General features: G+C 43.7%; 1 protein-coding gene across 9 annotated transcripts; it reads left to right on the forward strand.

Annotated features, from left to right (window-relative positions):
• PARP6 (poly(ADP-ribose) polymerase family member 6) lies at nt 1–27,445 on the forward strand. 9 transcript variants are annotated; one of them, XM_047861168.1, is made up of 23 exons: nt 272–1,775; nt 3,641–3,838; nt 4,458–4,535; nt 5,294–5,388; nt 5,816–5,876; nt 6,117–6,207; nt 6,659–6,725; nt 9,283–9,432; nt 10,569–10,719; nt 11,299–11,352; nt 12,935–13,030; nt 13,912–14,004; nt 14,645–14,770; nt 16,046–16,111; nt 17,022–17,089; nt 18,582–18,630; nt 18,880–18,992; nt 19,747–19,819; nt 20,527–20,596; nt 25,944–26,023; nt 26,420–26,483; nt 26,647–26,731; nt 27,064–27,445. In XM_047861168.1, the coding sequence occupies exons 2-23, from the start codon at nt 3,836–3,838 to the stop codon at nt 27,164–27,166; spliced, it is 1,836 nt and encodes a 611-aa protein (XP_047717124.1). In that variant the 5' UTR covers nt 272–1,775; nt 3,641–3,835; the 3' UTR covers nt 27,167–27,445. The 9 variants fall into 9 exon arrangements, 2 of the variants coding, with proteins under 2 accessions (XP_047717124.1, XP_047717123.1); XR_007152727.1 differs by lacking the exons at nt 20,527–20,596; nt 27,064–27,445 and adding an exon at nt 1–62 and having other exon boundaries at nt 1,509–1,775; nt 10,569–10,779; nt 26,647–26,721; XR_007152725.1 differs by lacking the exons at nt 20,527–20,596; nt 27,064–27,445 and adding an exon at nt 119–264 and having other exon boundaries at nt 1,509–1,775; nt 10,569–10,779; nt 26,647–26,721.
• Nucleotides 27,446–27,522: the final 77 nt, after the last annotated feature.

Below are 27,522 nucleotides of genomic sequence, written 5' to 3' on the forward strand. Positions count from 1 at the left end.
ACGGAAGCTTGGCGTCCGAGGCTGTGGCGCGCCCAGAGGCAGGCCGCACGGCGATTGGTCAGGTGCGGGTCACGTGATTCCGGTGTCCCCGCACGAGCGTGCGCAGAGTGGGTCTGCGCGCCCGTGACGGAACGACGAGGCGTGGGGGTGCGCGACCTCGCCCGCCCGGCCCGGCCCCCTCCCCTTGGCCTGCCGCTCCGCCCCCGCGGGGCGTCCCGGGCCGCTTGTCCCCTCAGCGGCGGCCGCACGCGGCCCGGGGTCGCCGTGAGTACTCGCGAGGCCGGCCTGTGGGGCGGCCGCCACGGGGACGGGGCGGGGCGGCCGGGCCGCGGGAAGGGTGCGGGGCCCGCCCCGCCTCGGCCGGGGTGGATGAAGTGAGGGTCTTGGACCGGGTGGCTCTGAGGGGCCCTCCTAGGCTTGACAGGCTGCGCTCAAGGCCGGGCGGCTGTCGACACAAATCGGGCGCAGAGCTTCTTCCCCGGGAGGCAGGTGTTGGGTGTCTTTGGCGTCTCCGTAGGAAACCAGAGAAGAGCTGTGACTGCTCCCCTCAGGGAGGCCTCAGGGCCTGCCCTGGAAACGAGGATGGCTGCCAGTGTTTGGGGGCTAACCTCGTCCTTGCTCTCCACGGGGTATACCGGAGATAGCGCTTGCCTTCGAGAATCGCCCCTCCGTGGGTTCTCCCCCGCACTCTTTGTTCAGTGGCCTAGGCTTTCTGAGAAAGGAGCACTTGGTATAGAGAGGAGTAACCCACTTTCCCGGGACTACAAAGCTGGGAGTTAAGCGCAGAGTTTAAACGTTGGGTTCGGAGGCTTTTTTGACTAGGTGAATAGTTGTCACACCGAGAACCGCCTGTGGTCCTAGGGAAAGACCTTTGTGATCCAGACTTGAGGCTTATTTACGTTTGGCCTGTTTCCATGCAAACTGTAAAGCGCTTTGGGTTAGCTGCCCTCATCCAGAGTAAACACTGAGCTGAGCAATGCCCTTCCTTGGGCACTCTTCACACAGTCTGTACTTGGCCCAGCTTCTCTTGAAATGTTCCCTCCTTCACGTCATTTAGATAAATCAGATAGATGTTTTTTGCTTAATGCATTAAACAACTACCGTAATCAGTCATAACCACATTACAGGGAAATTGGATGTAATTAGGACCTGTCAAATGTGCTTAAGTCCAGGTTCCGCCATACTGATGCTAAGCAGCTTCCTTGGTCTTCCCACACTTGAGTATTCTACGTATAACATGAAAGCTGCGAAATAGATCATCTTTTAGGCTTCCCCCTCTTTCAGATGTCTGTGATTCTGTGAATTTCATGACCTCCCCCCCCCTTCCCCACTCTTTTACTTTTCAAACCCATTCTTTACCTCCAGAGGAATGGGCATTGAGAGTAGAAGATGGGAGTCTCTTTCCCTAAAACACCCTGGTTGGGAAACGATGGTAGTTCCTGACTTGGTTTTCTTCCCTGGACAAGAAAAATTCCCTCTGAACTACCTTTTTCTCCTTGTGATAACAGCAGAAACCGAGCAGCAACAGCCCTTGGAGAGAGACTAAGTTTTTCTTGACTTCTACGGTGACAGAGACCTTGAGAAAGTTGGTACTTCTGGCCTACGCTGCCAACATCCTACCACCCAGCCCAAGACAGCCCACGCTGGACATTAGTGCCTCCCTCTTTATTCCTCTGTGATCATCCAGATCAGCACCTGACTGTTTATTTTCAAATCTCACAAACCCAGTTCAGTCCTCAGATCTTCGTAATTTTGGTTCTCAGCTGCTCTTGAAGGTGAATAGAATCTTGTTTTTTAAAGTCATTTTTGTCTATGTGTAGACATGTTTAGGTTCTTGTATGTATCTCCCCTTTGGTTTGGGTATCCAGCAGACAGTTCATTCATTTATTCATCAGTAAGTACGAGTTGAGGGACTGACAACATAGTAAAGAGCCAAAGCCTCTGCCACCAAAGAGCTTATACTTTGGTGGGAGATAAATACAACAAACAAACATTTTGTATGTCAGGGCATTGTGCTGTGGAAAAATATAAAGCAGGTAAGGGGGATGGATAGAGAGTGCTAGTGTATGTGTGTTGAGGTTTTGCTGTTTTATATAGGATGGTCAAGATGACCTTTGAGCAGAGAGCTGAAGGAGTGAAGCAGCAAGCCATATGGATATCTGACAACCATTCCAAGAAGAGGCAACAGCAGGGACAAAGGCCCTGTGGTGGGAATATACTCGTTATGTTTGAAGAACAGCAAGGAGGCAGTTGTGGAGTTTCAGGGATCATTTTCCTGTTCACATTTAGAGTTGATTTTTTAATGAGAGCCCCTGAAAAAGTACAAGAGTAGCCTATGATTTTTTTTTAACTTGTTATGAAGATTTCCAAGTATATGCAAAGGTAGAGCATAAGAAACCCTCATGTTCCCATCACTCAGATTCATTAGTAATTAATGTTTTGCCATATTTATTTCATCCCCCCCCCCACATCTATACCCCCCTTTTGGGGCTGGAGTAGTATTTTAAAGTAAATCTCAGGTATCAGGCCATTTTATCTCTAAGAACTTTAATTGTAATTTTCTTTTGCATATTTTTAATGAGTGAGGCAGTGCTGTCAACGAGAGGACAGCTATGGTGTGTGTACTGGCATTGTGCCATATGTCCCCATCCTGGATCAGTTACCAGGCTTAAGTTGGTATTTGAGGAACAGACCACAGGCCCCTAGAGTACACAAGGATTTAGAGCAGTGGTTCTCAAATTTTATCATGTATCAGCATAACAAAGGGCTTGTTAAAACACAGATTACTGGACCCCATCTCTGGAGTTTCTAATTCAGTAGGTCTTAGGGTCTGAGAATTTACATTTTAAACAAGTTCCCAGGTGATACTGATGTTACAGATCCCTAAGCCCACTGTGATCTTCAAACCTAAGGTTCAGTAGAACCGTATTAGAGACCAAGAACACCTCTGCGTAAAGTTGGAGTAGGTGAGACAGATACGTGCAGTGCCAGGAAGGCCTAGACACTGGTTCTTAATTTTGCGAAAGCCTAGGGGTTAGTGTGTTTCTGACTGTTTATTCAGATCATTATTGCATTTTTATTTGGGGAATAGGTTCCAAGATGAGACCACTCAGACCATGTCTACCAGGGGATATTCAGTGTTGTTGAGGGCTTTTTAAGTTAGCTTTGATTGTCATGTAAAGGTGTCTAGGGATGTTGATATTTAATAAGAGATGATGATTCCGTTTGAATAAATAGGGGTAAAGATTTCTAAAAGAATCTTGATTCTAATGGGGGTTGGTACTATGAAGAATGTTCCAAAATGAACTAACTAGACAAAGTAGGTAACGTCTTTTCCTGTCACCATCACTTTTGGCTTCAGGGGTTGATACGCATTATGATCTAGAGCAGGGACTTGCTCCAATCCCAACTCTCAAGCTTAAATGGAACAGTAGTGTCTCATGTTTGTATAGTGCTTTCATGGTTCATTATCTTTAAAAAACTATGTGTATAAGTATGTGTACATGCATGCAAGTATGTTTCTATGTGCAAGTGTCTGTATATTTGTCTAATAAAAGTGTATCCATAAACATGTGTGCCTGTGTAAATACCATCTAGCTATTAAGTGGTGATGAAACCAACTGTTGTCTACTTTCCACAGGACAGTGACTTGTTATCACCACAACAGCAGAGCCTGCCATCCCCAGCAGATCTACAGTCAGCCCCTGACATCACCCCCTCCCTGGTCTCCCTCTGTGGCCTCCTAAATGCCCATCCCATTGGCCTGGGTTCAGCTGGTGGTATGGAGGGGTGCTGCCTAGCACTGACCTGGGATTGTGTGTGACCCACTGACCCAATGGTGAGAACTGACTTCCCACCTCTCTGACTGGTCATCCAGGGGATAGATGGGACACCTTTTCCTGTTATTCTCCCTCCCACCCTTTTGAAAAGTAGAGTGGTTATCTGAAGTTGAAAGAAGGAGAAGGAGCATGGAGACAGTATTACTTGGTGTGTGTACAGGTGGATTTTCTTCTTGGGAAGGAAGGGGAGTTAAATAAGAGGAAGGGAGTAATAAAAGAGCTTAGGTATGCATGGGAGCTGCTTTGGGGTAATGATCTAGAAGAGGCCAGCTTGTGCTAGGACCTAGATATGCCCAGGAACCAACATTGATGTTGAAGTCTGCATCCCTACCCCCCTGGCTACCAGAGCCTCAATCAAGAGGGCCAAAATTCCAGTGCCCTGTTTTCCTCCATTCCTCCCAAGGTCAGAGGTAGGCCATGGATATGACCAGATTCAGGAAGAGACTGAAATGCTCCAGAAGAGTGAAGTGAAGGGAGTATAGGGAATAGGGTCTCAGTTGTTCTATCCCAAAGGACCTCCCATTATTTGTGGGAATCTATTTTGTATCCTATTGCCCTCCTGCTCCATGGGATAATAGGGATCCAGCAAAGGGTTGTATCCTTGTTTTTCATCGCTAGGACATCAAAGGCCAGTTCTGGAATGATGATGATTCGGAGGGAGATAATGAATCAGAGGAATTTCTCTATGGAGTTCAGGTGAGATTACAGCCCCTAAAACCCATGTTGGATAGTCTAAATGTGTGCTGCTCTGAATTTACCAAGTAGTGAAAGATTATTCTGGAGCAGACATAAGATGAGGATATGATGTTGGTGCAGTCTGAGCATTGTCTTGCCAGAGCTGATTTCATATTCTTGCTCTTACCTGGAGCTCATTCCTTTCCCAGAGTAAACTACATTCTCTGTACGTGGAGGCTACCCCATGTGTTCTTGGTTAGAAATAGTGATTTTTTTGACTCTTCACCAGCCAGTAGCTGTCATTTCATTCATCAAGGTCAAAGTTTTAAAAGATATCCTGCCAGTGATTGCTTCATGCCATCACTCCCCAGGGCACAGTCCTGAGCAGGAATGTTGGATTCTTTGCACAGAACCATCTGAGTTAAATTCTGTACTCTTCAGCCTGTTCTGAGTTTTCCTAGAAGGGATACCTAAGTATCCCTGTTCAGGGTCTGAGAGGAAAAGCTGGAAACTTAAGGCTGTGTACTCATTGAGCAAAGCCTGCAATTGGTTCATAGAAGCTTACTAGAGTGGAGATGGAAGGATACTTGTGGCCAAAGATTGGTGGCTAGGGCCACCATCAAGAGCTCCTTCATAAGAGCAGCCTTTTGCTTATATGTACTGCTGCCATTTGATTTTCCTGTTCCTGGTGTTCATGTTCTTTTTATTTTTCATCTCTCTCTTTCCCCCTCTATTTTCCCTCCTCCCAAACCTCCCCACCATTTTTGCTGCTGACTCAGGGGAGCTGTGCGGCTGACCTATATCGACACCCACAGCTTGATGCAGACATTGAAGCCGTGAAGGAGATCTACAGTGAGAACTCTGTATCCATCAGGTGGGACCCCACTTCAGGAGCAAGCCACTTCTTTCTGAGCTGTTAAGAGGCTAAAGGTTTTTTCTTTTTAGGGTATAATAGGGGGTCTGTGGACATGGATAAATTATGAGCTTAGTGATAGGTAGTGGGAATTTCTCAGAATACTTAAGCTTAGCTGACAGTGGTGAGTGGGGAAGTATAGCCATTTTTTTCAGCAGTTTCCTCTATCCTAGATCCCTCTAGGCTGATAGTTTCATCTTTGAGGTAAGAAAGGCTTCTGGCCTGGAGAAAGCCCTGATCATGTAAGTGGCTTGAGGCTGCAGCTAAGTCTAGATACAGAGCTACTTCCCACTCTTCTCTCTCCCCTGGCCCCAGGTTCAGTTCTCCCTCCACCTCAGTCTCTGTTCCCTTCTTTCTCCCTTAATGAGTCTCACCTGTATCTCTGTAGAGAATATGGAACTATCGATGACGTGGACATTGACCTCCACATCAACATCAGCTTCCTCGATGTAAGTGGTGCTAGTACCTGCCAACAACATGTCTAGCTGGACTTGTGGATTTTGTCATGTAGGCCAGGAGTCTTGTTCCTGAGTGCTGCATTTGGAGCACATATTCTTCATCCCTGTCTTTCCTAGACCATCAGCAGACAGTGGTGTGTACTGTCATGTGCATGTGTGTGTCATATAGGGAAAACTTCCAAGTCCATTCCTCTCTGTTGCTAAACTGGAAACTCTCCCTTACTCTTTTAGGAGGAAGTCTCTACAGCCTGGAAAGTCCTCCGAACAGAACCTATTGTGTTGAGGCTGCGATTTTCTCTTTCCCAGTACCTTGATGGACCAGGTAAAGGCAGTGACTTTGGGCAAGTAGGTGCTCTAAGTGTGGTCTAATCCAAAGTCTTAAGTTAACTGAGCCAGAGAAAAGCTAGAATAAGGCTCTTGGGTATATACTGCAGACCATTGGTGGGGGCTTTTCAGTTTGCTGTCATTCATGCATTCCCTGTCACCTGATAGCCATCCCCTAAAGGCCTTCTTGGTTAATGAAATTGTTTTCTCTGGTCCCAGATGTTAATTTTTCCTTCCCTTCCCTTCAACGTCCTCATAGAAGTTGAAGTGATTTGAAATGGGTCAGACAGCTCCCAGAATCTACCCTCTGCTTCAGATGTTTTCTTTCTCCATCACTATTGTTTAGAGTACCCTTAGAATCTGAGGAAGCTCATCCACTGAATTGGGGCTTTGGACTCCCAGGAAAATAGAGATATGTACATACTAGGAGCTTTTTCTTCTCTTTGCAGAACCGTCAATTGAGGTTTTCCAGCCATCAAATAAGGAAGGGTTTGGGCTGGGTCTTCAGCTGAAAAAGTAAGAACTTTGATCTTTCTGGTTATGGACATATGAGGGAAAGAGACGGACATACGGATGGACAGGCAGACCCTTGGACGCAGTGTTTCCTCCCCAAAATATCTTTCTGAGATGGGCCTAAGAAAGACTAAAATAAATTTGCAAAGCCAAATTTATGGTTAGGTGGAAGAGCCTCTGGTTCTGGGGTGTCTGGCCTTGAGGCTTCTGGAGGTGAGAGGGGACTCATCAGTACTTAACGTTTAAGGAAAAGTACAACTCTGGAATTAAGGTCTTGATCTTCATATTTTCTCTTGTGGTTTTCTCAGTGTGGGGCTCTAAGAGCTCAGATAGTTTATGAAATATGTTGAGTGCCTTGGTATACAAAGAGAAATAAATGAATTACAGATTCTACCCTCAGTGAAGTTCCAAATAGAGTCCATTGGATACATTTTCTAATACAAGTGAATATATAAGGTTTAGAAAGAATGTAGAGGAAGGAATGACTCAGTCTGGTGGCGGGTGGAGGGCTATGAGTGAATGAATGAAAGGAAGATGATTCATGTTTTCAAGGATGGGTAAGAGTTGCCCATGCAGACAGATTCTGAGCATGAATAACATTTGCAAGGGCACAGTCAGGTGAAGCAGCCTGTGTGTAGGAAGCTTCAAGTAGTTAAATATTGCTAGGAAAATACAAGGGGAGAGTGTAGGAATTGAAGTCAGAGAAGTAGGAAGGGGTCCAAATCAGAGAGGATCTTGGGCTTTTATTTTCTAGGTAGTGGGAGCATTGAAGGGTTTTAGGCAAAGAGAGGCCATGGTCAGACTGAGTTTTAGAGAAATGATTCCAGTAGCACTGTGTAAAATAGGTAGGAGGGGGTGAGACAAGAGACCAAAAGTCTAGGAGGTTTTTGTAGACATCCAGACATGAGATGATGAGAGCCTGAGCCAAACTGTGATTATAGGTGAGAATAGAGATGAAAGGTGGACTATAGAGATTTGTGGGGTATAAAATCAGTAAGACTTGAAGATTGATTCAGATATGTCGTGTGTAGTCATAAGAGCCAAAGAATAGTAGAAAATTACTCTTCGGTTTCCAGCCTACATGTCTGGGTAAATTGTAACACCACTAATTTAAATAGGGGAGGAACAGGTTTATGCGATAAGGGTAGATAATCAGTTTCATTTTAAGCATATTTAAAGGTAGCCTTGGGATATTCAAGTGGAGGTACTCAGTACATAGATACGTAACAGAGGTTAGGGTTGAAAATATATTTAGTGTATGGATGGAAATTACAACCAGTTTAGAGTACGAAATTGCTGAGGGAGAACATGGAAAAGAAAATAAGATCAAAGGCAAAACACCCTTTAGCATCCAGACAAAATACCCAAGAAACCAGCAGGGTGGTCAGAGAAAGAAGAAACATTGAAGGTAGGTCAGAAAAGTTGGAGAAGAATAGGAAGAGAATGGTGTCTCAGAAGGCAAGGAGGAGACAAGGAGGGCCAGATGCCGGAGAGGATAAGTAAGAGAACTTAGAGTTTTTGTTAGATTTAGCATGGAGGCAAGAGCAATCATCGTGAAGAAGTGAAGGTAGAAACAAGAATACAGTGACTTGAGAAGTGAGTGGTTGGTAATGAAGTAGATATAGTAAGTGTGGACTGAGATATTTAAGTGAGGATTGGAAGGGAAGGAAATGCAGCTAGATCAAGGTATAGGAAGTTGAAACTTCTGTAGACTTTAGGAAAGGAACTGATAGGAGAGGGATATGATTAATGGATCAAGATCCCTAAAGAGGCAAGAAGGGACTGAGATCTAGAACACAAATAGAGATATTAATAGAAGGGTCATCTTGTTTTCAGAAAATGGAGGGATTGAGGTAAGAGTAGAAATAGAAATAGATTTTGTAGTAGGGTTGGAAAATTAAGGGAGCTGGTAACTGATGGCTTCAGTTTTCTCTGTTAAGAAGGAAGAGATTCTCAGCCATAGGTGAAGTTAGGAGGTTGATGAAGGCGGTAAGGATTTGGAATAATAGCTTAAGAGTAATGCCAGAGAGAACTCATCAAAGACACATGAAAGGGTTGGCAAGGCTAGTGGAGGGCCCAGCTCAAATTGGAAGCCATAAGTTTGGGGATGTAATTTTTTTGCTAACAATGTCAGTACCCCTCATGTACCTACTCCTTTTCTTCACTATTCACAAGGTAGAGGGTGGTATCCAATTGCATCCCACTACCCCTTTCCACTCTCAGTATAGTCATTCTTGGCAATAAATTCCCAGATTCATGGCCGTTGAAGGCTCAGCTTTCAAGCCTTCCACTAAAGGCTAATCATCTCAGAATTGTTCTGGTCTATTAGATTAAGTAATGGAAGTAGGTATTTACCCCCTCAGGTAAAGAGGTTCTTTAGGAGAGTACATTTCCATGGGCTAAGGTCATTATCGCGAGGTCTTCAGACACACATTCCCCCACCACGGCTAGTTTTACCATCCCTGGGTCTGAATTTTAGATTGGTTGCTTTTCATAGTTCTATTTCTTGACCTACTCCCCTGCCTGAGTTTTGTAAAGCCTGTTGTCTTTGATTCCTTAGGATCCTGGGTATGTTCACATCCCAACAATGGAAACATCTCAGCAACGATTTCTTGAAGACCCAGCAAGAAAAGAGGCACAGTTGGTTCAAGGCAAGTGGTACCATCAAGAAGTTCCGAGCCGGCCTCAGCATCTTCTCACCCATCCCCAAGTAAGTGCTCCCCGAGGAGCAGATAATCTCTAATGACCTTAGTCTTGTCTGAGCTCCCACCCCACCTTCTTGATTACTTACACTAATCTGTTTGCCCTCCCCCAAGGTCCTCTTAATTCTGCACCTTTAACTATTAACACCGACCTACATAGTCTTGTCCCCTAGGTGTCTTTATCTTTGTACTTCTGACACCAGTATTCATACCTTGTCCTTCATGTAAAACACAGTACCTAGCTCATGGTATGTTTTTGCAGAAATGTATGCTAATTTTTTGTCTTTTCTTTCTTTGAATCTCATCATTATGCCCTCTATTAAGAAGGCAGAGTCTGAGAATAGGTACCAACTCCTTTCTCTCATGAAAGGGCACACTGATTGATTATCTAACTTTTGGAAATAAATACTGTCCATTCTCTGTCTCCAGGCCTACATTGTCCACCCTGGTGCCTTCTGATCTTCCCAAAGGCAAATACAAACCCAGATTTATAGTTTCCCAGGCACTATTGTTGACAGACAGACATCAGGCTTTTTTGGGTTGCAACTACTTATTGCTTAGTACAGTATTCAGCACTTTTCATGTGTATATAAACACACACACGCCACGCACATACACACACTGAGTAAATTAAACAGGCATCCTGTCCAGGGGAACATTCCCTACCTGGCCTAGCTGCTGTAGAGATTGACCGAGACTTTGCCTCTGCCTGTCCTCCCATGTTCCAATCTGAAGAACACACAAATAATGACATAAAAATCAATTCAAGTTTGTGATTTACTTGTTTTAAAAGTGTTTAAGATCTGGGGCACCTGGGTGGCTCAGTCAGTTGAGCGTCTGACTTTGGCACAGGTCATGACCTCACAGTTCGTGGGTGCCTGGAGCCTGCTTCAGGTTTTGTGTCTCCCTTTTTCTCTCTGCCCCTCTTCCGCTCACACTCTGTCTCTCTTGAAATCTTAAAAATAAATAAACATTTAAAAAAGAAAGTGTTTAAGATCCGGTGTAACTTCCCTCAGATAAGAGTTCTTCTTTGGCTTAGGTAGGTCCCTTCACCCATTCTGGCTTAGGATGCACTTATCTCCAGTGTTCTTCTAGGGCCCATACTGAATCCCAGTTTTATCACTTCCCTTTGCTCTCTGTCCAGGTCTCCCAGTTTCCCGATCATACAGGACTCCATGCTGAAAGGCAAACTGGGTGTACCCGAGCTTCGAGTTGGGCGCCTCATGAACCGTTCTATCTCCTGCACCATGAAGAACCCCAAAGTGGAGGTGTTTGGCTACCCTCCCAGCCCCCAGGCAGGTCTCCTGTGCCCCCAGCACGTGGGCCTCCCTCCCCCAGCACGGACCTCTCCTTTGGTACATGGGCTGGGGAGGGTTTGACTTGGGCGTTAGGAGGGTGGGAATAGAAACGTGGGAGTATAGCTTCTCAAGGTGAGGTGAGACTATGGTTTTTCAGGCATCCTAAATCAAACTTGGTCACTCTACCATAAATGGGTGGAATGGAGAACATTTTTTAAAAGCTGAAAACATCTAAACTGTCTGTCAAGCTTCTTTGATTGTAAGCCATGAAGCAGGGAGTCTGGGCTTGGGCATCTTAAGATGTCATGTGTGATTTTATTAGGTTGTGGTTAGGACTTGGTCATCAGCTGCTGTATTAGCCTGTCCACCTACTTTGAAAAAGGTTAAGGACAGGTGAGCCCTTTTCAAGAACCTTTGGCAAAAATTTTTAAAGGTCTTCTCTTCAATTTTGGGATTATTGAGGCTAATCAGAGCTAGGGTGTAGCTACTTCAGGAGAATCTCAGGTGATGAGTGTGAAGTCTGTCTAGGTACCTGCTTCATAGGAGGCTCATAAATTCTGTCTTTTCACTCATCAGGTCAGTGGTCACTGCAAGAATATCCCTACTCTGGAATATGGATTTCTTGTCCAGGTAATTGAGTTCAAAGCTTCATTCCTAAGCCATTCCCTTGTTGTCTGACCCATCTGATCCCCTAACATCTCCCAGCTCCTCAGCTAACAAATATTTCCTGAGTTGCTCTGCTCCCAGAACTGTACTATGTATTGTGTAGATAGGAGAAAAGAAGGCACAGTTCCCATCCTCAAGAAGCTTACAGCATTATTGGGAAGACAACACTGACAGACCATGTCGATCAAATGATTTTAAGTGCATAGATGTCAAGATAGGAGAGGGATTGGCACTGATTTCCTTATGATCCCCAACATCCTTGCTCAAGTGGTCTTCAGTTTTCCCTAGACCTCTTCCACTGCTCAGCTACTATTAGGTGATTTCCTTTTAAAACCTCTGTATTCCCTGGACCTGCTTTCTTTCATTTTTGCATCTTAATTGTCTTTGTTCATAGCATTCCCCCACGGGCCTTCCTCCCCATATCTGCCTGGTGCAGTGAAAGCTCATTGGTACCTTAGCCATAAGATTCTTCTCCAACCATATTAGCTGGAAGTGATATTTCCTCTCACTGAACTCTTAAGATGCTTTTTGTTTTATATGACATCTATGTGCAGTGTACCATATGCTACCTTGAATTGTAATTAATTTGTATACATGCCACATCTCCCTTGTTGACGTTTAGGGTCTGAGAAGACAATCTTTTCATGTTACCTCATAATCAAGGAGACCATTCACCAAACTGGGTACATAGTAGGCATTCAGTACACCTGAGTGAATAAAAGCCCTTACATGTTCCTTTACCAGCCCAAAAGTATGTGAGATGGGAAGAACTTGATTTATACAAAAGCGTACCTGGTTGAAAAGTCATGTTAAGGCAGAGCGTGGTTTTGTTGTTATTGTTTTTAGTTTGCTTTTCTTTTTTTTTTTTAAACTAGGCTCTGTACCCAACGTGGGGCTTGAACTTATGACCCCAAGATCAAGAGTCATGTGTCCAATGGAGTCAGCCAGGTGCCCCTAGACGGAGTGTTTTAAAAAATTATTTAGTGTATTGCCATATGAGCTCTAGATTTTTGCTTTCTTCCCAGCACAAGAGTTGTATCTGTGGCTTTGACCAGTGGATAAGCTGATTGTTCTGGGTAGTTGAAATGGCTTCTTAGGCCCCCTGCCATGTGATCATGGGACAGTCTTAATTACTACAACTAAGGTTAATAGTTCGGTTAGTACATGTTAATATTTATAAAACACTTTCATGAAAATTTTCTCAGTAATCTCAGTTCTTCTATGAGGTGAATAATATCACTTTATAAATGAAGAAACCAAGGCTCAGGTTAACCAATTTGCCCAAAGTTATATATGCTCTTAAGTAGTGTGGCAGGGGTCGGGGGGGGACAGGATCTTAACTCAGGTCTTCTACCATGGTTGGTCTTATTTTTACTATAATATATAGCTGTAGCTCTAGATGTGGGCCCTCAGTTAAACTAAGTGCAGGGCCCAAGAATAGGTCTGCCTTACGCACAGGGCTGGGAGAGGAGAGAAGCTCAAATTGCTTCCCATATCTGTGTCTGCACTTCCAAAAAGACTTAGTAACAATGTCTTCTCTTCCCAGATCATGAAGTATGCAGAACAGAGGATTCCAACGTTGAATGAGTACTGCGTGGTGTGTGATGAGCAGCATGTCTTCCAGAATGGGTCCATGCTCAAGGTATGTGTCCTAATCTGTGACCCTCTTCCTTAGACCTTTAGTCAAGGCTTTCAATCCTCATCTTTCTTTTATTCCTTTCTTCCTGGGTCTATGGTAAAGGTAGAATTTTGTCCGTAATTCTTGAGACTCTAGAAGTAATTATTTTGCCTCAGAAAACAAATCTCTGCAGTCCTGTTTTGAAATATGAGGCTATATAAATTTTTTTTTAATATTTATTATCACTTCCCCAGTGGTCCTTTTTAAAAAATATTTATTTATTTATTTATTTATTTTGAGAGAAAAAGAGAGCAGGGGAGGTGCAGAGAGAGAGAGGGAGGGAGGGAGAATCCCAAGAAGGCTCTGTGCTATCAGTGCAAGGCCGATGTGGGGTTCAATCCCGTGAACCGCAAGATCGTGACCTGAGCTGAAATCAATGATGAGTAAGACGCTCAACCAACTGAGCCACTCAGGAACCCCAAGGATGTATGAATATTATTGCAGATATAATCCCCACCCAACATTTAAAAATAGGGATCAGATATTGGTCAAGATGATTGCATATGAAGCTGTCCTCAAGGACTCCCAAGTCTAGGTGGGTGGACAGACACTGCACTGTCAGTGTGTAGAAGAGATATGAGCAGTGCTGTGGAAACTCACAAGAGAGAGCATCTAACTACCTAGGGAAGTCATGGAAGGCTTCAGAGAGGAGACAGCATTAACTGTGAATCTTACAAGTAAGGCTTTTAAATTAAGACTAATTTATAGTTTTTTCATGACATAGAGGGCCCCAAATTCCTACCTGGTTCTAGAGTTGTCTAAGGTCAGATTTGTCCTTGTCTCCCTATGACACCTTCTTATTGCACACCCTGTGCCACTGTTCTCTGTTTAATATGTCTGTTCAGCCAGCCGTCTGTACTCGTGAGCTGTGTGTTTTCTCCTTCTACACATTGGGAGTCATGTCCGGAGCTGCAGAGGAGGTTGCTACTGGAGCAGAGGTATGGGAGAGGGAAAAGCTGCTGGGGAGCTGGCATCAAGAAAGGCGAGGGGACCTAGCAATGTCACTCCTTGGCAGTTTAACCTCCAGAAATGCTTTCATATGTAAGGGTGTGCACAATACTGTTGTTTGTAATAGCGAAAAAAGAATCGATAGGATTCCATCTGTGGGGATTCAGTTAAAGAAATCATGGTATGTCCTTACGGTGGAAATACCATACAGCTATTATTTAGGGGTAGAAAATTATAACATATATAAAAAAGAAAAGACAACAGTATGTGCAGTATAGTTCTTTTTTTTAATTGCCTATTTAATAAGATAACTATTTCCATAGGAAAAATTATCTGCAAGGGTAGACCTCAGACTTAGCAGTAGTACCTGTGAGGAATGAGATTTGTTTGGGGGCAATGGGATGATTTTTATCTTTTTCTTAGTCATTTTTTAAATCATCGTTACTTGAATTTTTATGAACAGCCTGTATTTTCAAATGAAAAAAACATAAACGTGTTTGCTATTAAAAAGAACAGCAGAGAGAATGCTGAGAGCCTTCAACAGGTGGACAGACCTATGCTGGATACTATGTGACTCCCAGCACTGGGAAACCCTTTAGCTTCTGCCTCCTTTCTCTCCTTTCGCCTAAGGTGGTGGATCTGCTGGTGGCCATGTGTAGGGCAGCTTTGGAGTCCCCTAGAAAGAGCATCATCTTTGAGCCTTATCCCTCTGTGGTGGACCCCACTGATCCCAAGACTCTGGCCTTTAACCCCAAGGTATTGTTGCTTGGGAAGAAAGTAATAGAATAGAAATAGAAAAGGAATAGAAACAATAAAAGAGAGTGGGAGGCTATGGGCTGTCATTCTCATGTATATAACAGCTTGGAAGGAGGGACAGAAGGGATGGAACACTTGGTTCTTGGGAACTCTTAAACCCTAAGCTGTGGCTGTTTTAGTGAACAAGTAACTGAGTTTGTTAGAAGGAGGGGAGAAGAATTATTATGTTATACTAGGGAAGAATATAGATTTTGGAGCCTGACAGACCTGGATTCCATTTGAGGTTCTACTGTTCCCTAGCTCAATGGTGTAAGAAAAGTCACTTAACCTTTTGGTACCACAATTTCCTTATCTGTTAAAAGGGGATAATATCTACCTTGCAGATTGTTATAAAAATGAGAAATAACATATGTAAAGTATTGTACTAGGGTTCTCCGGAGAAACAGAACCAGTAGGAGATATCTATGGAAAGAGATTTATCATACAGAAGTGGTTCATGTAGTTATGAAGGCTGAGAAGCCCAAGGATCTGCATTTAGCAAACTGGAGGCCCAGGAGAGCCAGTGGTATAAATTCCAATCCAAAAGCTGACAGTCTTGAGATCCCCCAAAAGCCGGTTTCTCAGTTCCAGTCCAGTGTTCGGAAAAGACCAGTGCCCTATCTCCAGCAGTCAGGCAGGGGGAGTTCCCTCTTACTTGGCTTTTTTGTTCTCTTCAGACCTTCAGTTGATTGAGTGAGGCCCACCCAAATGAGGGGAGCACAATCTGCTTTACTCATTCTGATAGAAAAGTCAATCTCATGTAGAAACACCCTCACAGACACACCAAGAGTATATTTGACAAAATGTTCAGGCACTCCATGACCCATCAGATCAACTCAATTAACCATTGACAAAATTAACCATCACAAGTACCTAGCAGAGTGCCTCACTATGACTCTTATTGCTATGTATCAGGCACTATATTAGTTCTTTACGTATGTTATTTAGTCCTCAGAACGATCTCTGAGTGTAGTGGGAATTTTAATCTTCATTTACACACAGGGTACTGAGGTTCTAAGAGGTTAAGTAACTTACCTTATTACTTCTAGCTGTAAAAGAGAACTAGCATGTGATTCCAGAACTGTCTGACATTAAATCTGTGTTCTTTCCATGACATGCCATACTGTTTCCCTGGGGCCTAGACCTCTTTTGTACATCTGGCCCTCCTTTTCATCACATCTTACTCTCCTCCACTTTTCTTCATCTGGGTCTTCTCTTCCCATTGATTCCCCACAGAAGAAGAATTATGAGCGACTTCAAAAAGCTCTGGATAGTGTGATGTCCATCCGGGAGATGACCCAGGTATTCTGCCCTCTGCCTGTCCTGCTTAAGTGCCCTGTTGTGCTTGGAATCCATGGGAGTGGAATGGAGATTTAGAAATGCTATTCAGATTCCTCACTGAGTTTTCTTTAGTCTTCCCTCTTCAGCCTTCCCAATCCTTGTTCTCTGTTACTCTCTTTTTCACTCTGGATGTCTCTCTCAACTTTTACCTTTGCTGCCAATTCCTTCACAAGTTGTTCATATTTAATGTTTTTCCCATAATTCTTAGGGAATTAGAGAAGTGAGGGAAAGACTTCTGCCCAGGGTTGGGAGGGCAAGGAGGGGGCTTGGATGTAAGGAACTAGCCCCAGGGGCCTACATCTTCTGTCCTTCTAGGGGTGGGGCAGCAACATGGAGCAGTGACCATCCTTTGACTCAAGGCTGCCCCTCACCAGACTTCCCCACCCCTCGTCTGCAATCTCTGCATGAATAGACATTCATTTGTACTCACATTTACAGGTGGGCCTCTTCTCAGCAAATCCTATATATCACAGTTCAGATTAACACATAAGATATACCTAGGAGGGATGATTTACTGTCAGAAGGACTCTTTGCTTTATGTAAAGTTTTACCACAGGATTCCTTAGCCTAATCTTTCTGGGACATTGATTTTATTTATTTTTTATTTAAAGTCAACTTTTTAGAGTTGTAGGAATTGCGTAAAATGAGGGAGACCCACCTGCATGTTGTTTTGTAAGCATTTTCAGTCATTTTCATATTTATTTATGAGTCTTCCCAATCTGACTGGGCTCCTTAAGGGTGGGAACCCTATCTCCTCTTGCCTTTGTGTGGCCTTCAGTGCCTGCCTTGCCCTGGGCCCTGATTAGTCTGTCAAAAGTGGGAGGGCTCTCACCTCTCCTGGGAGGTAACTTTATGACCTTTGTCTTAACAGGGCTCATATCTAGAAATCAAGAAGCAGATGGACAAGCTGGATCCCTTGGCCCATCCTCTCTTGCAGTGGTAAGTGATGTGAATAGAATGGTTTGTCCTTCAGGGATTGGGGGTGGGGGTGCTGGGGGATATGGAATTAGTCATGGAACCTACAACTTCTTTTAGAGCCGGTTCCAGCATCCTTCCTGAGGTTATAGAGATTCTGGCTGTTTTTTCTTGGGGTTTTATTGATATACTTTGCCTTGATAAGAACTCAGAGCTTAGCGGGAGCTCGCAAATTCAGACACAATGTCTCAGATTCTCTCTAGGTGTTTCTTGTTTCCCAATAGGTCTTTAAGTACCCTTTGCATGTAGGAGTTAATACTGTTTCAACTAAGTTTTCTGTGCATACAGAGAGGTTTGTCTTCCCCTTCTGCTCCCTATCCCTGTCTCAAGGCCTACCCTGTTGATGTACACTGTCCAGAGCCTTGAGGCACTATTATTATTCCCTTCGAACAAAGATTCTGAACATTCTCTACTGCCCTCCACCCTCTGCCCTCCTTCCCCGATCTTGATTGCTGTTGTTTTCCTGACATAGCTTTCCCTTCTTTTCCTAGTCAGCCACTGACATCAGTACTTTTTCAATACAACATGCTGCCTCTTAGCATCAGGAATGACCAGGCATAGAGTATCCAGGATGGCATCACAAGTAAATGGGTGAAGCACAAACAACAACAACAACAACAACAAAACAAAACTGTATCCACTATATGAGATAATGCTCCCATGTTGAGCTCTCAATGCTTTACGCCTTTGTTCTCTCCTATCCTCTGAATTCAGCCAAAACCAGCCCAGTCTATCCTTGAATCCTAGGGAAGGTTGTTGTAGTTTCATCTGTTTCTTTCTCCAGCCCAAACAGTAACTTTCTCTCCATCCCTCCCCATCCTTGAGAGCCCTGAAAGATTCCTCTGAGTCCCAGTTGTGTGTTTCTAAATCCCAAGTATAAGTTGTCACCATGCTAATACAGATACCTGCTTTCTTAATTTACTTATTTATTTATTGTAGCTGATCTTACGTGCTCTTCCTTTTTTTTCTTAATGTTTATTTATTTTTGAGAGTGAGAGCATGAACAGGGGAGGGGCAGAGAGAGGAGGGGGGACAGAAGATCCAAAGTGGGCTCTGCACTGATAGTAGCGGGCCTGATGTGGGACTCAAATCCACAGACCATGAGATCATGGCCTGAGCTGAAGTCAGACGCTCAACTGACTGAGCCACCTAGGCACCCACTTTTGTTTTATCCTTTTCTGTTCCTAGACATAGCAGTCTCCCTTTCACCCGTCTCTTTTCTTTTATTCATTGTTTACCCAGTAACTCTGGTCAGTAGTTTCCCTTTTACATTTTTATACACAAGCGTTACCACCAACAGGAATATCTAGATAGTGATCTGGACATTTGACACAATTCCAACAGCCCTGGAATCCTTGCTCGTTCTCCCAGGGGTACAGTAAGACTGCTTCTTTGTTCTGGATGGTCTAATGACACACTCATTCTGTCCATTCCTTTCCTCTCTGTTTTATGCTAGGATCATCTCTAGCAACAGGTCACACATTGTCAAACTACCTCTCAGCAGGGTAAGTGACCATTCTTCTTCTAAATTCTTTAAATTTCTGGTGAGGGACAGGGAGGGGCTCCAGACCAGCTAACCACATTGATCCTAGACTTGCCTCATTGGCTCTATCCATCAACAGTTGTCTTTGGACCTAAGCATATTCTCCTTATTTGGGGTCAGTGCAAGCCTGATTTGCTCCCCATCCCCACCCCTTCCCTCCCTGATCTCCATTTCTTCTCTGTTTTCCTGACCCGACCCCCAACCTGGGCAGCAGCTGAAGTTCATGCACACCTCACACCAGTTCCTCCTGCTGAGCAGCCCTCCTGCCAAGGAGGCTCGGTTCCGGACCGCCAAGAAGCTCTACGGCAGCACCTTTGCCTTCCAGTGAGGAGGGGGGGTTGGGGGTGGGTGAGGCGTGGGGGAATGACAACAAATAATGCAGGGGGGTGGGAGGGCAACTTCACTTGAGGTATATGAGTGTGTGTGACATATGTCCAACCAGTCAGATATTTCTTAATGCTGTTGTGGTAGGCGCTGTAGAGTGTAAAAAGATACATAGGATATGGTCTTTACTCTCAAGCTACTTATGTTGTAGTTGAGGAGAAATGACATTTACACATAAAAAGATGTGGTTGAGGGAACAGATTGGAGGAGATAGATTTGAAAGCTATTTTGAAGGAAATCAGCAATTTATGCTTAATTGAGGAAGAAGAGAGAGAGAAAGTGAGAGAGATATTAAGAAGGGAGTGGTGGTACCTTTTTCTTAAAATAGATGTGAAGTTAGAACTGGCAACCATATTGGGATCAGTGCTCTGTTGGTTGAGTTTGAAATGAATCTGCTTAACTTGAAATATCAGGAGAATAGGCAAATGAAAATACTGAACCAGCAGTTGAGGATTTAGGATGGGACCAGCTGAAGCACAGGAAAAAGAATGGGACTGGAAGTTACAATGGAGAGTTAGCCACACACACGTATATTGCATGCCTGTGACTGTATCCATGTGTGTGTCTGTTGCTAGCTGTATCCCTGTCCATTATCATGTCCTGTGTGGGTGAGAGTGGGTGGGCGTGGCGGTCTTGAAAGTGCTTCTGGGAACCTCATACAATGAAGAGACATGTTTTCTACCCTGCCTTACAGTGGGTCCCACATTGAAAACTGGCATTCGATCCTGCGCAATGGGCTGGTCAATGCATCCTACACCAAACTGCAGGTGAGGCTGTGTGCCTTTCCCTTTCTCTCCACTCCCCTCCCTGCCCCACTCAGTTTTGGGGAAGCCTGCTCTAGAGTACTGAACTGATTTTTGCCTCAGCATCCTCAAATCTAGCCTGCCGTGTGGCTTTCCAAGGAAAGAGGTTGGAATTGTTTGTATAGAATGAATATGGCTGATATATATTTGACCCCAGGCTGTGTTTTTTGGTAGTTTTGGGAATAGGAGTATATCAATAGGCAGGAATATGAAATGCTGACTACAGCCACTGTGATGCATTAACCTGTTAGACAAAGGTTTTTAATTTATGTGACTGTTCATTCAGAAAAGTGATATAAAAGACTTATTTCTTCTCCCTATGGGAATCCAAGGAGTGATTATTGTTTCTCCTCTTGGGTACCTGTTCTATAGTTCAGTTTTGGAATCTGCATATGTACCAAAGCCTGGGGAATGGAGTATGGATTCTGAGGGACTGACTAGTGGCTTTGCCACTCCTTACGTTCCAAGACATCAGTATCTAGTAGGGCAAAGAGGTTAACCTGCATCCACTTTTCAGCCAATCAGATTTTCAAGAGTAAATTCCTAGAGTAATCTGAACCAGTGAGAAGGTAATTGGAGGGACAGAGGGCTGGATAAGCCTTGTGGCTGCCTAACATACAGCCATGGGAGGGCCCAGGCTCATATTGCTCATCCTGGTGTTTCCCTGCAAGCTGCATGGAGCAGCCTATGGCAAAGGCATCTACCTGAGCCCCATCTCCAGTATTTCCTTTGGATACTCAGGTAAGAAATACTGTCTGGCCACCTCGGCTCTATTTACATCGCATCCATTTTGTGAATACGTAATCTATGCTGTCTCCTCCTGCTCCATCATGGGTACTTGGTCTGTGTCAGCTCTCTCCCAGTCATAGATACATGGTTTCTTTACCTCCTCTCGTTAGTGATGTAGATTCTTTACACTGTGAGGCCAATTATCTCCCTTTCTGTTAGGAAGTCCTCTTCTCCATAGGGATGGTTTTATTCATTGTAGAGGCTTGGCTCTGAGAATAAGTTAGGAAATAACTGGGAGATTGAAACGAGGCTTTTCATAGACCACATTTTTGGTGTGGGCAATAGCCTGTTTATAGATGGTATATGTACACGTGTGCATGTGAGTTTATATGTGAATACACTTGAATGCTTGAGTATCTTCCATCGGCTTACATTTCTGGAGACATTGTTCTCCCTGTCAACTACCTTTTAAAATTTAAACTGTCTATAATTACATACTATTATAAGAATGGAAGAGAAAGCATTTTATTCCAAAGATAAGGCATGGGTAAGGTCCATTTTCTAGTCAGGAGATGAGTCCAGGTTTGTTCTATTCAGAAAATGAATCTGCCTTGGAGCTCTCTCAGTGTTACAGGTTCATGTCTTAGTTCCTTTTTAGTTTTCGTTTGTTCTTGTTCTACACAGTCTCTATATAAAAGGTAACCGCCATATATTGCATGTCTACCATATGAAGGAGACAGTGCTATATTCTTTAAAATTTTTTTTAATGTTTATTCATTTTTGAGGGACAGAGTGTGAATGGGGAAGGGGCAGAGAGAGAGGGAGACACAGAATCTGAAGCAGGTTCCAGGCTCTGAGCTGTCAGCACAGAGCCCAACGCAGGGCTCGAACTCACAAGCGATGAGATCATGACCTGAGCCGAAGTCAGATGCTCAGCCGACTGAGCCACCCAGACGCCCCTACAGTGCTATATTCTTTATAGATTATTATTTAGTATTATCTGGTAAGTATAATTATTATAAAGATAAGAAAACTTAGATCCAGAATCATAGAACTAGAAAAGTCTTTAAATTTTTTTTTTCAACGTTTTATTTATTTTTGGGACAGAGAGAGACAGAGCATGAATGGGGGAGGGGCAGAGAGAGAAGGAGACACAGAGTCGGAAACAGGCTCCAGGCTCTGAGCCATCAGCCCAGAGCTTGACGCAGGGCTCGAACTCACGGACTGCGAGATCGTGACCTGGCTGAAGTCGGACGCTTAACCGACTGTGCCACCCAGGCGCCCCAGAAAAGTCTTTAAATTTTAAACTACTCTAACAGCAGCAACTAAATCAAAAAACTCACCAAACCCAGATAGTTTTATAAGTGAACTTAAACCAGGCTTTAACCAAACCAAATTATTAGTTTTATATAAAACTTTCCATAGAATGAAAAAAATGTAGAATTATAAATCATAAAAGGTAAGTAAATTTAACTTTATTAAAACTAAAAACTTCTGTTTACCAGAAGACACCTTAAGAAAGTGAAAAGCTACAAAGCAGAAGACATTTGTAACATATTTAACCACAAAAGATTAGTAATAAAGATATTTTTTTAAGTTTATTTATTTATTTTGAGAGAGAAAGCAAATAGGAGAGGGGGCAGAGAGAGAGAGGGAGAGAGAGAATCTCAGGCAGGCTCCACACTGCCAGCACAGAGCCCAACATGGGGCTCGACCTCACCAACAGTGAGATCATGACCTGAGCAGAAACCAGGAGTTGAACGCTTAACTGAGCCACCCAGGAAACCCAAAAATGTATTTTAAAATACTTAAAAATCAGTAAGAAAAAGACAACCCAGTAGAAAAATAGGCAAATGACATGAACAGACATTTCACTGAAGAAATGACCAAAAAATATGACAATTTGCTGAACTGCTATTAATCAAGGAAGTAAAATGAAGACCAAAATGACTACTGTTTGCCACCTATGTGGACTGGCAAAAATTAAGAAATCTGGTAATACCTCTGATGGTCCTAGAAGTTGATTAGCAGGATCTCTTTTATTGTTTATTGGAATATAAATTGGTACAACCACTTTGGAGAACAATTTGGTGTTTAATTTCATAAAGCTGAGAAAATTTATCCCAGTGACCCAGCATTTTCATTCCTGCATGCCCAGAGGTGTACTTGAATGTTCAAAGCAGCAGTGTTTGCAGTAGCAAATCTTGGAAACAACCCAAATGCTCACTACCAGGAGGGTGGATAAATACATTTTCATATATTCTCAGAGTGGATTATTATTTAGCAATGAAAATGGATAAACAGTAGTACTTAACTACATGGAAAAACCTTGGTAATGAGCTGAGCTAAAGAAAAAAAAAGGCAAGCCCAGAAGACTAGTGTATAATATCTTTTTTATATTGTTTAAAAGCAAACAAATATAAACCTTTTGGTGCATGTGCGTTATGTATGTATGATAAAACTAAAGAAATTTCAGGATAGTGGTTACCTCCTGAGGAAAAGCAGATAGATAGTTGGGATAGGGTAGGAGCACATTGATATAAATCACTAGTAATGTTTTGGTTCTTGGATTTAGTCTGTAGGTTGGGTCTATAGGTATAGTAGATAATAGATAGATAGATAGATAGATAGATAGATAGATAGATAGATAGTGTGTCATGAACCAAACCTAATGAGTAATCCACCCAGGGTAAGTGCCCAATAAATACCGATTGAATGTGTGAATGAATCTTATTCTGTGTGCCTGGGGTGCAAAGTGGGGTTGGGGTTAGGGTAGTCTTTTTGGCTTTTTTGGCTGGGTTCCTCAGTTTTTATCTTTGTTCCCTCCTGAGCTTCCCTCATTAAGCTCTCGTTATTTTCCAAGTAGTGAGATTCTCCTGGTGCCTTGGTGTTCTTGGTGCCCACAAAATTCTTGCTTCCTGTCTGTTCTCATCCTGTTCTCTCCCTCTCTTCTCTGTCACTGGCTTTTGTTTACTACTGAGTGCCTGAATACCTATGGAGCCAGGAATCTCTATTGACTCTTTATATTTCTTCATCACTTCAGTCACAGAAAAACATCATAGGACACCATCCTTTTCCTCTTGCAAAGGTCCACTGATTATAAAATGGCATAGGATTTTACTTTTAGAGTTACAGATCATCTCATCCAATCCTTTCTTACTTTATAGTTAGGAAAGCTCATACACAGAGAAGTTACACACAGCTGTGAGTAGCAGACCTAGGATTGGAATCTAGGCCTCCTAACTTCTGGGCCAGTGTTCTTATTACTATATTGGACTGACAGGGTAGGCTTTGCTTGAATGACTGAGTCTCTGAGGGCCCACAGATATGTGAGAGTCTCTATAATGTGAGATGTGTACAGATGTCCAGTTTATTGTAATTACTGTAGTATTTAACCAATTCCATCTTCTTATATGTTTCCACATACCCTATTCTGCTCTAGTTTTCTCTGTTCTCCCTCAGGGTATCCTTAGTTTTGTGGCACTGCATGCTATCTGGGAGCTGGTATAAATAGAGAGCATCCATTTGGCTAATGGAGCCTCCACTCCAATGACTTGGCCATCGTGTGTGGGTTAAAACAAGGGCCAGGGAGAAAGGAGTTAGTAAACTCCGTCTGTGTGTTTAGTTCTGTTTAGAGACTTCTGATAGGTGTATACTCTGGATACAAAGCATCCAGGGATTACTGTAGCCACGACTTTCTCAGTTTCTGGTCTTGGTAAACTGTAGAAGATCATTGGGTCAATATGAACAGGACAGTGTGCAACAGGATTGAGATGGGACAAGATTTGGATTGCATCATAAGGGCCATTTGAAAGACCAGCCATAGAAATCAGATTGTTCTTTCTTATCCTTTGGGATAGAACTTGTTCTTTCTTATCCTTTGGGATCACTCCGAATCTTGCACTGAAATACCCAGGATGAGAATGTCATGTTTGGATTCAGAGCTAAACTTACTTAAGGCTAATGGGGAAAGTAGAAATCAAGGGGTGGTAAGTGTCACACCTGTAGGAGGAAGAAATTAAGAGTTTAAGTCTTGCCTTGAGTTTTGTTCAGGCCATATATTTGTCTTGGGACTTTAGTGTGAATGCATGATGAATTGACAGCCTGAGCAGTGAGGAATGTCAGTCCAGGCATCCCCACTCCTGTACCATGGCTATCACAAAACCAAGAACTGAAGGAGAGTGGGATTTGTAATAGAATGTTCCCAGGTAGAGTGGTGAGATAGGGGCCCTGCTTATGGCCTGTAAGGATAGCATCATTTCCCATCTTCATCCATGTCCTCTCAGACAGACAGAGATGGACACATAGACACACACACATGACTGTGATAAGGGTAGGCCTGTGAGAAAGCTGAGTCAAGACTAAAGTCTAGTCATAGGCCAAAAACAGTTGGGAATAGGGGCACATAAGCACTGTTCCATGTCTAAATAAGAAAAATCCAGAATGGGTCTATAAATGTTATAAATAGGGCTATTCACTGGGGGATAAGGATGGCAGAGGATTTATGGATTTAGACAGGGGGACACTGGAGGGAATTGGCACCACTTCCTCAAGTCTGGGAAGACTTTCTAAAGGAAGCAGGATTCTTCAAGGTTGTTGCCATTGTGGTTACTTGTGGAAAATTATTCATCACTTAACCTTCTGTGCTTTCTGTCTTTTCTTTTGAGTGACTCTGCTCATAGTTTTCTATGTAACTTTGAGACTGGAATAGATCTGACTTGCTCTGCTTGCTTCCTCTTCACTCATTTTGCTCAATCTGGCATTTGATCCAAGGGGTTGATATCACCACTCTCGTGAGCCCCTCATTCCTGTCTCATTTCATGTGTTCCTCCCCTGTCTTAGAACCTTCTAGTGATTCTTTGATATTCTCAGGATAAACTTCAGTTGTCTTAACGTGGCCTATAAGGCCTGCTTGATCTGATCCTGACTCACTGCTTCCACATCATCTGTTGCCGCTCTCCTTCCATTGACTATGCTCCATACAAACAAAGGCACATTGCTTTCTTTCCTCCAGACCTTCTATGTCCTTTTACCTCTGCCAGAACACTTTCCCCCTCTTCATTTAAGTAATTTTTCCCGGCTGTCACTGGGAAGCCTTCTTCAAAACCCTAGGGCAGGCTAGTTCCCCTCCTCTAGCTCACACATTGTTCTAGATTCTCCCCATCACACTTCTTGCCATACTGTGTTGTAATTACTTGTTCTTTGCCTGTAGTATTCACCAGACTAAATTGTGTCAGGGCAGATACCTTGTTTATTTATTTACTACATGTCTAGCTCAGTGCCTGGCACATAGTAGACATTTTAGTAACTATGTGATTGAGGAGTGGGTGACTGAACTGGATTTGTTGTTCTATAACAGGAATGGGAAAAGGACAGCACAGGATGCCCTCCAAGGATGAGCTGGTCCAGAGATATAACAGGATGAATACCATCCCCCAGGTATTATTAGTTGGCACTCCAGTGAGGCAGGCAGAATCCTTCCCCTAGGATAAGTTTAGGCTACAGAGATGGATGGGGAACAAATGGTGGGGGAGGTGAGTAGTTTGAAGATCATTTGAAGGAATCAGATATGTTTGAAGATGAACATGCTTCTAGAGTCCTATGTGGCCTCAGTCATAAGTGTGAAAGCAGAGACTGAGTTTAAATGCAGTGACATGAAAATGTAAAGATTGAAGCTATGGACTCAGCCAGACTAATTATGCAAAAGCAAAATTTGGGGGTGGTGGTGGCTGGGAGACCCAGATATCCTACTCCATACCCCTAGCCACCAGCAGCTAACCTCCTGCCTAGGGAAGCTATAACAGTCCACCTGGCTCTGCTATCCTTCTCTTCCAGACCCGATCCATTCAGTCAAGGTTCCTGCAGAGTCGGAATCTAAACTGTATAGCACTTTGTGAAGGTAGGTGGCTCACCCAGTCCCTGTATTTCTGTGTCCCCAACCTTTATTTCTGGTACAGCTCTGGCACGTGATCCAGCTGAGGGTGTTGTTGACACATTGTCTTCCCTCCCCTGCCTGGACTGTGTGACTTAAGCATTATAATTTCTGGCCCCCTTCTTCCCAGTGATTACATCTAAGGACCTCCAGAAGCATGGGAACATCTGGGTGTGCCCTGTGTCTGACCATGTCTGCACACGGTTCTTCTTTGTGTAAGTCTAGGAGGGACCTTGGGGATTACTCTGAGGAATAAGGGTGGGGGTGTAATGGTATGATTACTGGGAAAGTCTGTTCCTGTCATCTGAGACTTATCCCTGGCTACCTGAGTGGAGCTGGCACTGGAACTTTCCCTGTGGAGGATGGGGATGGGTATAGATCTATTTAGAGGAAATCAGATAAGCTGAATCTCTTCTACCCTAAAGAGTAGCAAGAAAGGGTTTTGACTTTTGGGTTGGAATGGCCACACCTCACATATAGTTCACTGGTTGACGTTATTCTGGTATTCTTCTCCCTCTTATGCTCACGCTTGCCCTATCTTTGGCAGATATGAGGATGGTCAGGTGGGCGATGCCAACATTAATACTCAGGACCCCAAGATACAGAAGGAAATCATGCGTGTGATCGGAACTCAGGTTTACACAAACTGAGGGGGCCCCAGCCCTCGTACCACCCCTGTTCCCCCAGGATCCATCTGCCCTCATACAAGGGCTCAGGAGCAGCATGTGAGGCTGCCCTGAGGAATCAAGGGGCCATTACCAAGGGGCAGGAAAAGCATAGAAGAGGCGGCCTTCATGGTGGAGACTGACCCAGGAACCACTCCACATTTGGATGGCCCAGACTGACTCCCTACTCCTGATTTTCCCAGTTGACTTCACCCTGTTTGTAAATAAAACAATAAAATGGAAGGTGCTGTGGACTGGATATGATCACTGTGGTCTGACTAGCCTTGGCCCAGCACCTGCCCCAAGCCCTCAAGTGGGGTGTCAGGTGGGGAGAGTGGAAT

The sequence above is a fragment of the Prionailurus viverrinus genome, chromosome B3 (assembly GCF_022837055.1).
Source record: "Prionailurus viverrinus isolate Anna chromosome B3, UM_Priviv_1.0, whole genome shotgun sequence".
Taxonomy (NCBI): Eukaryota; Metazoa; Chordata; class Mammalia; order Carnivora; family Felidae; genus Prionailurus; species Prionailurus viverrinus.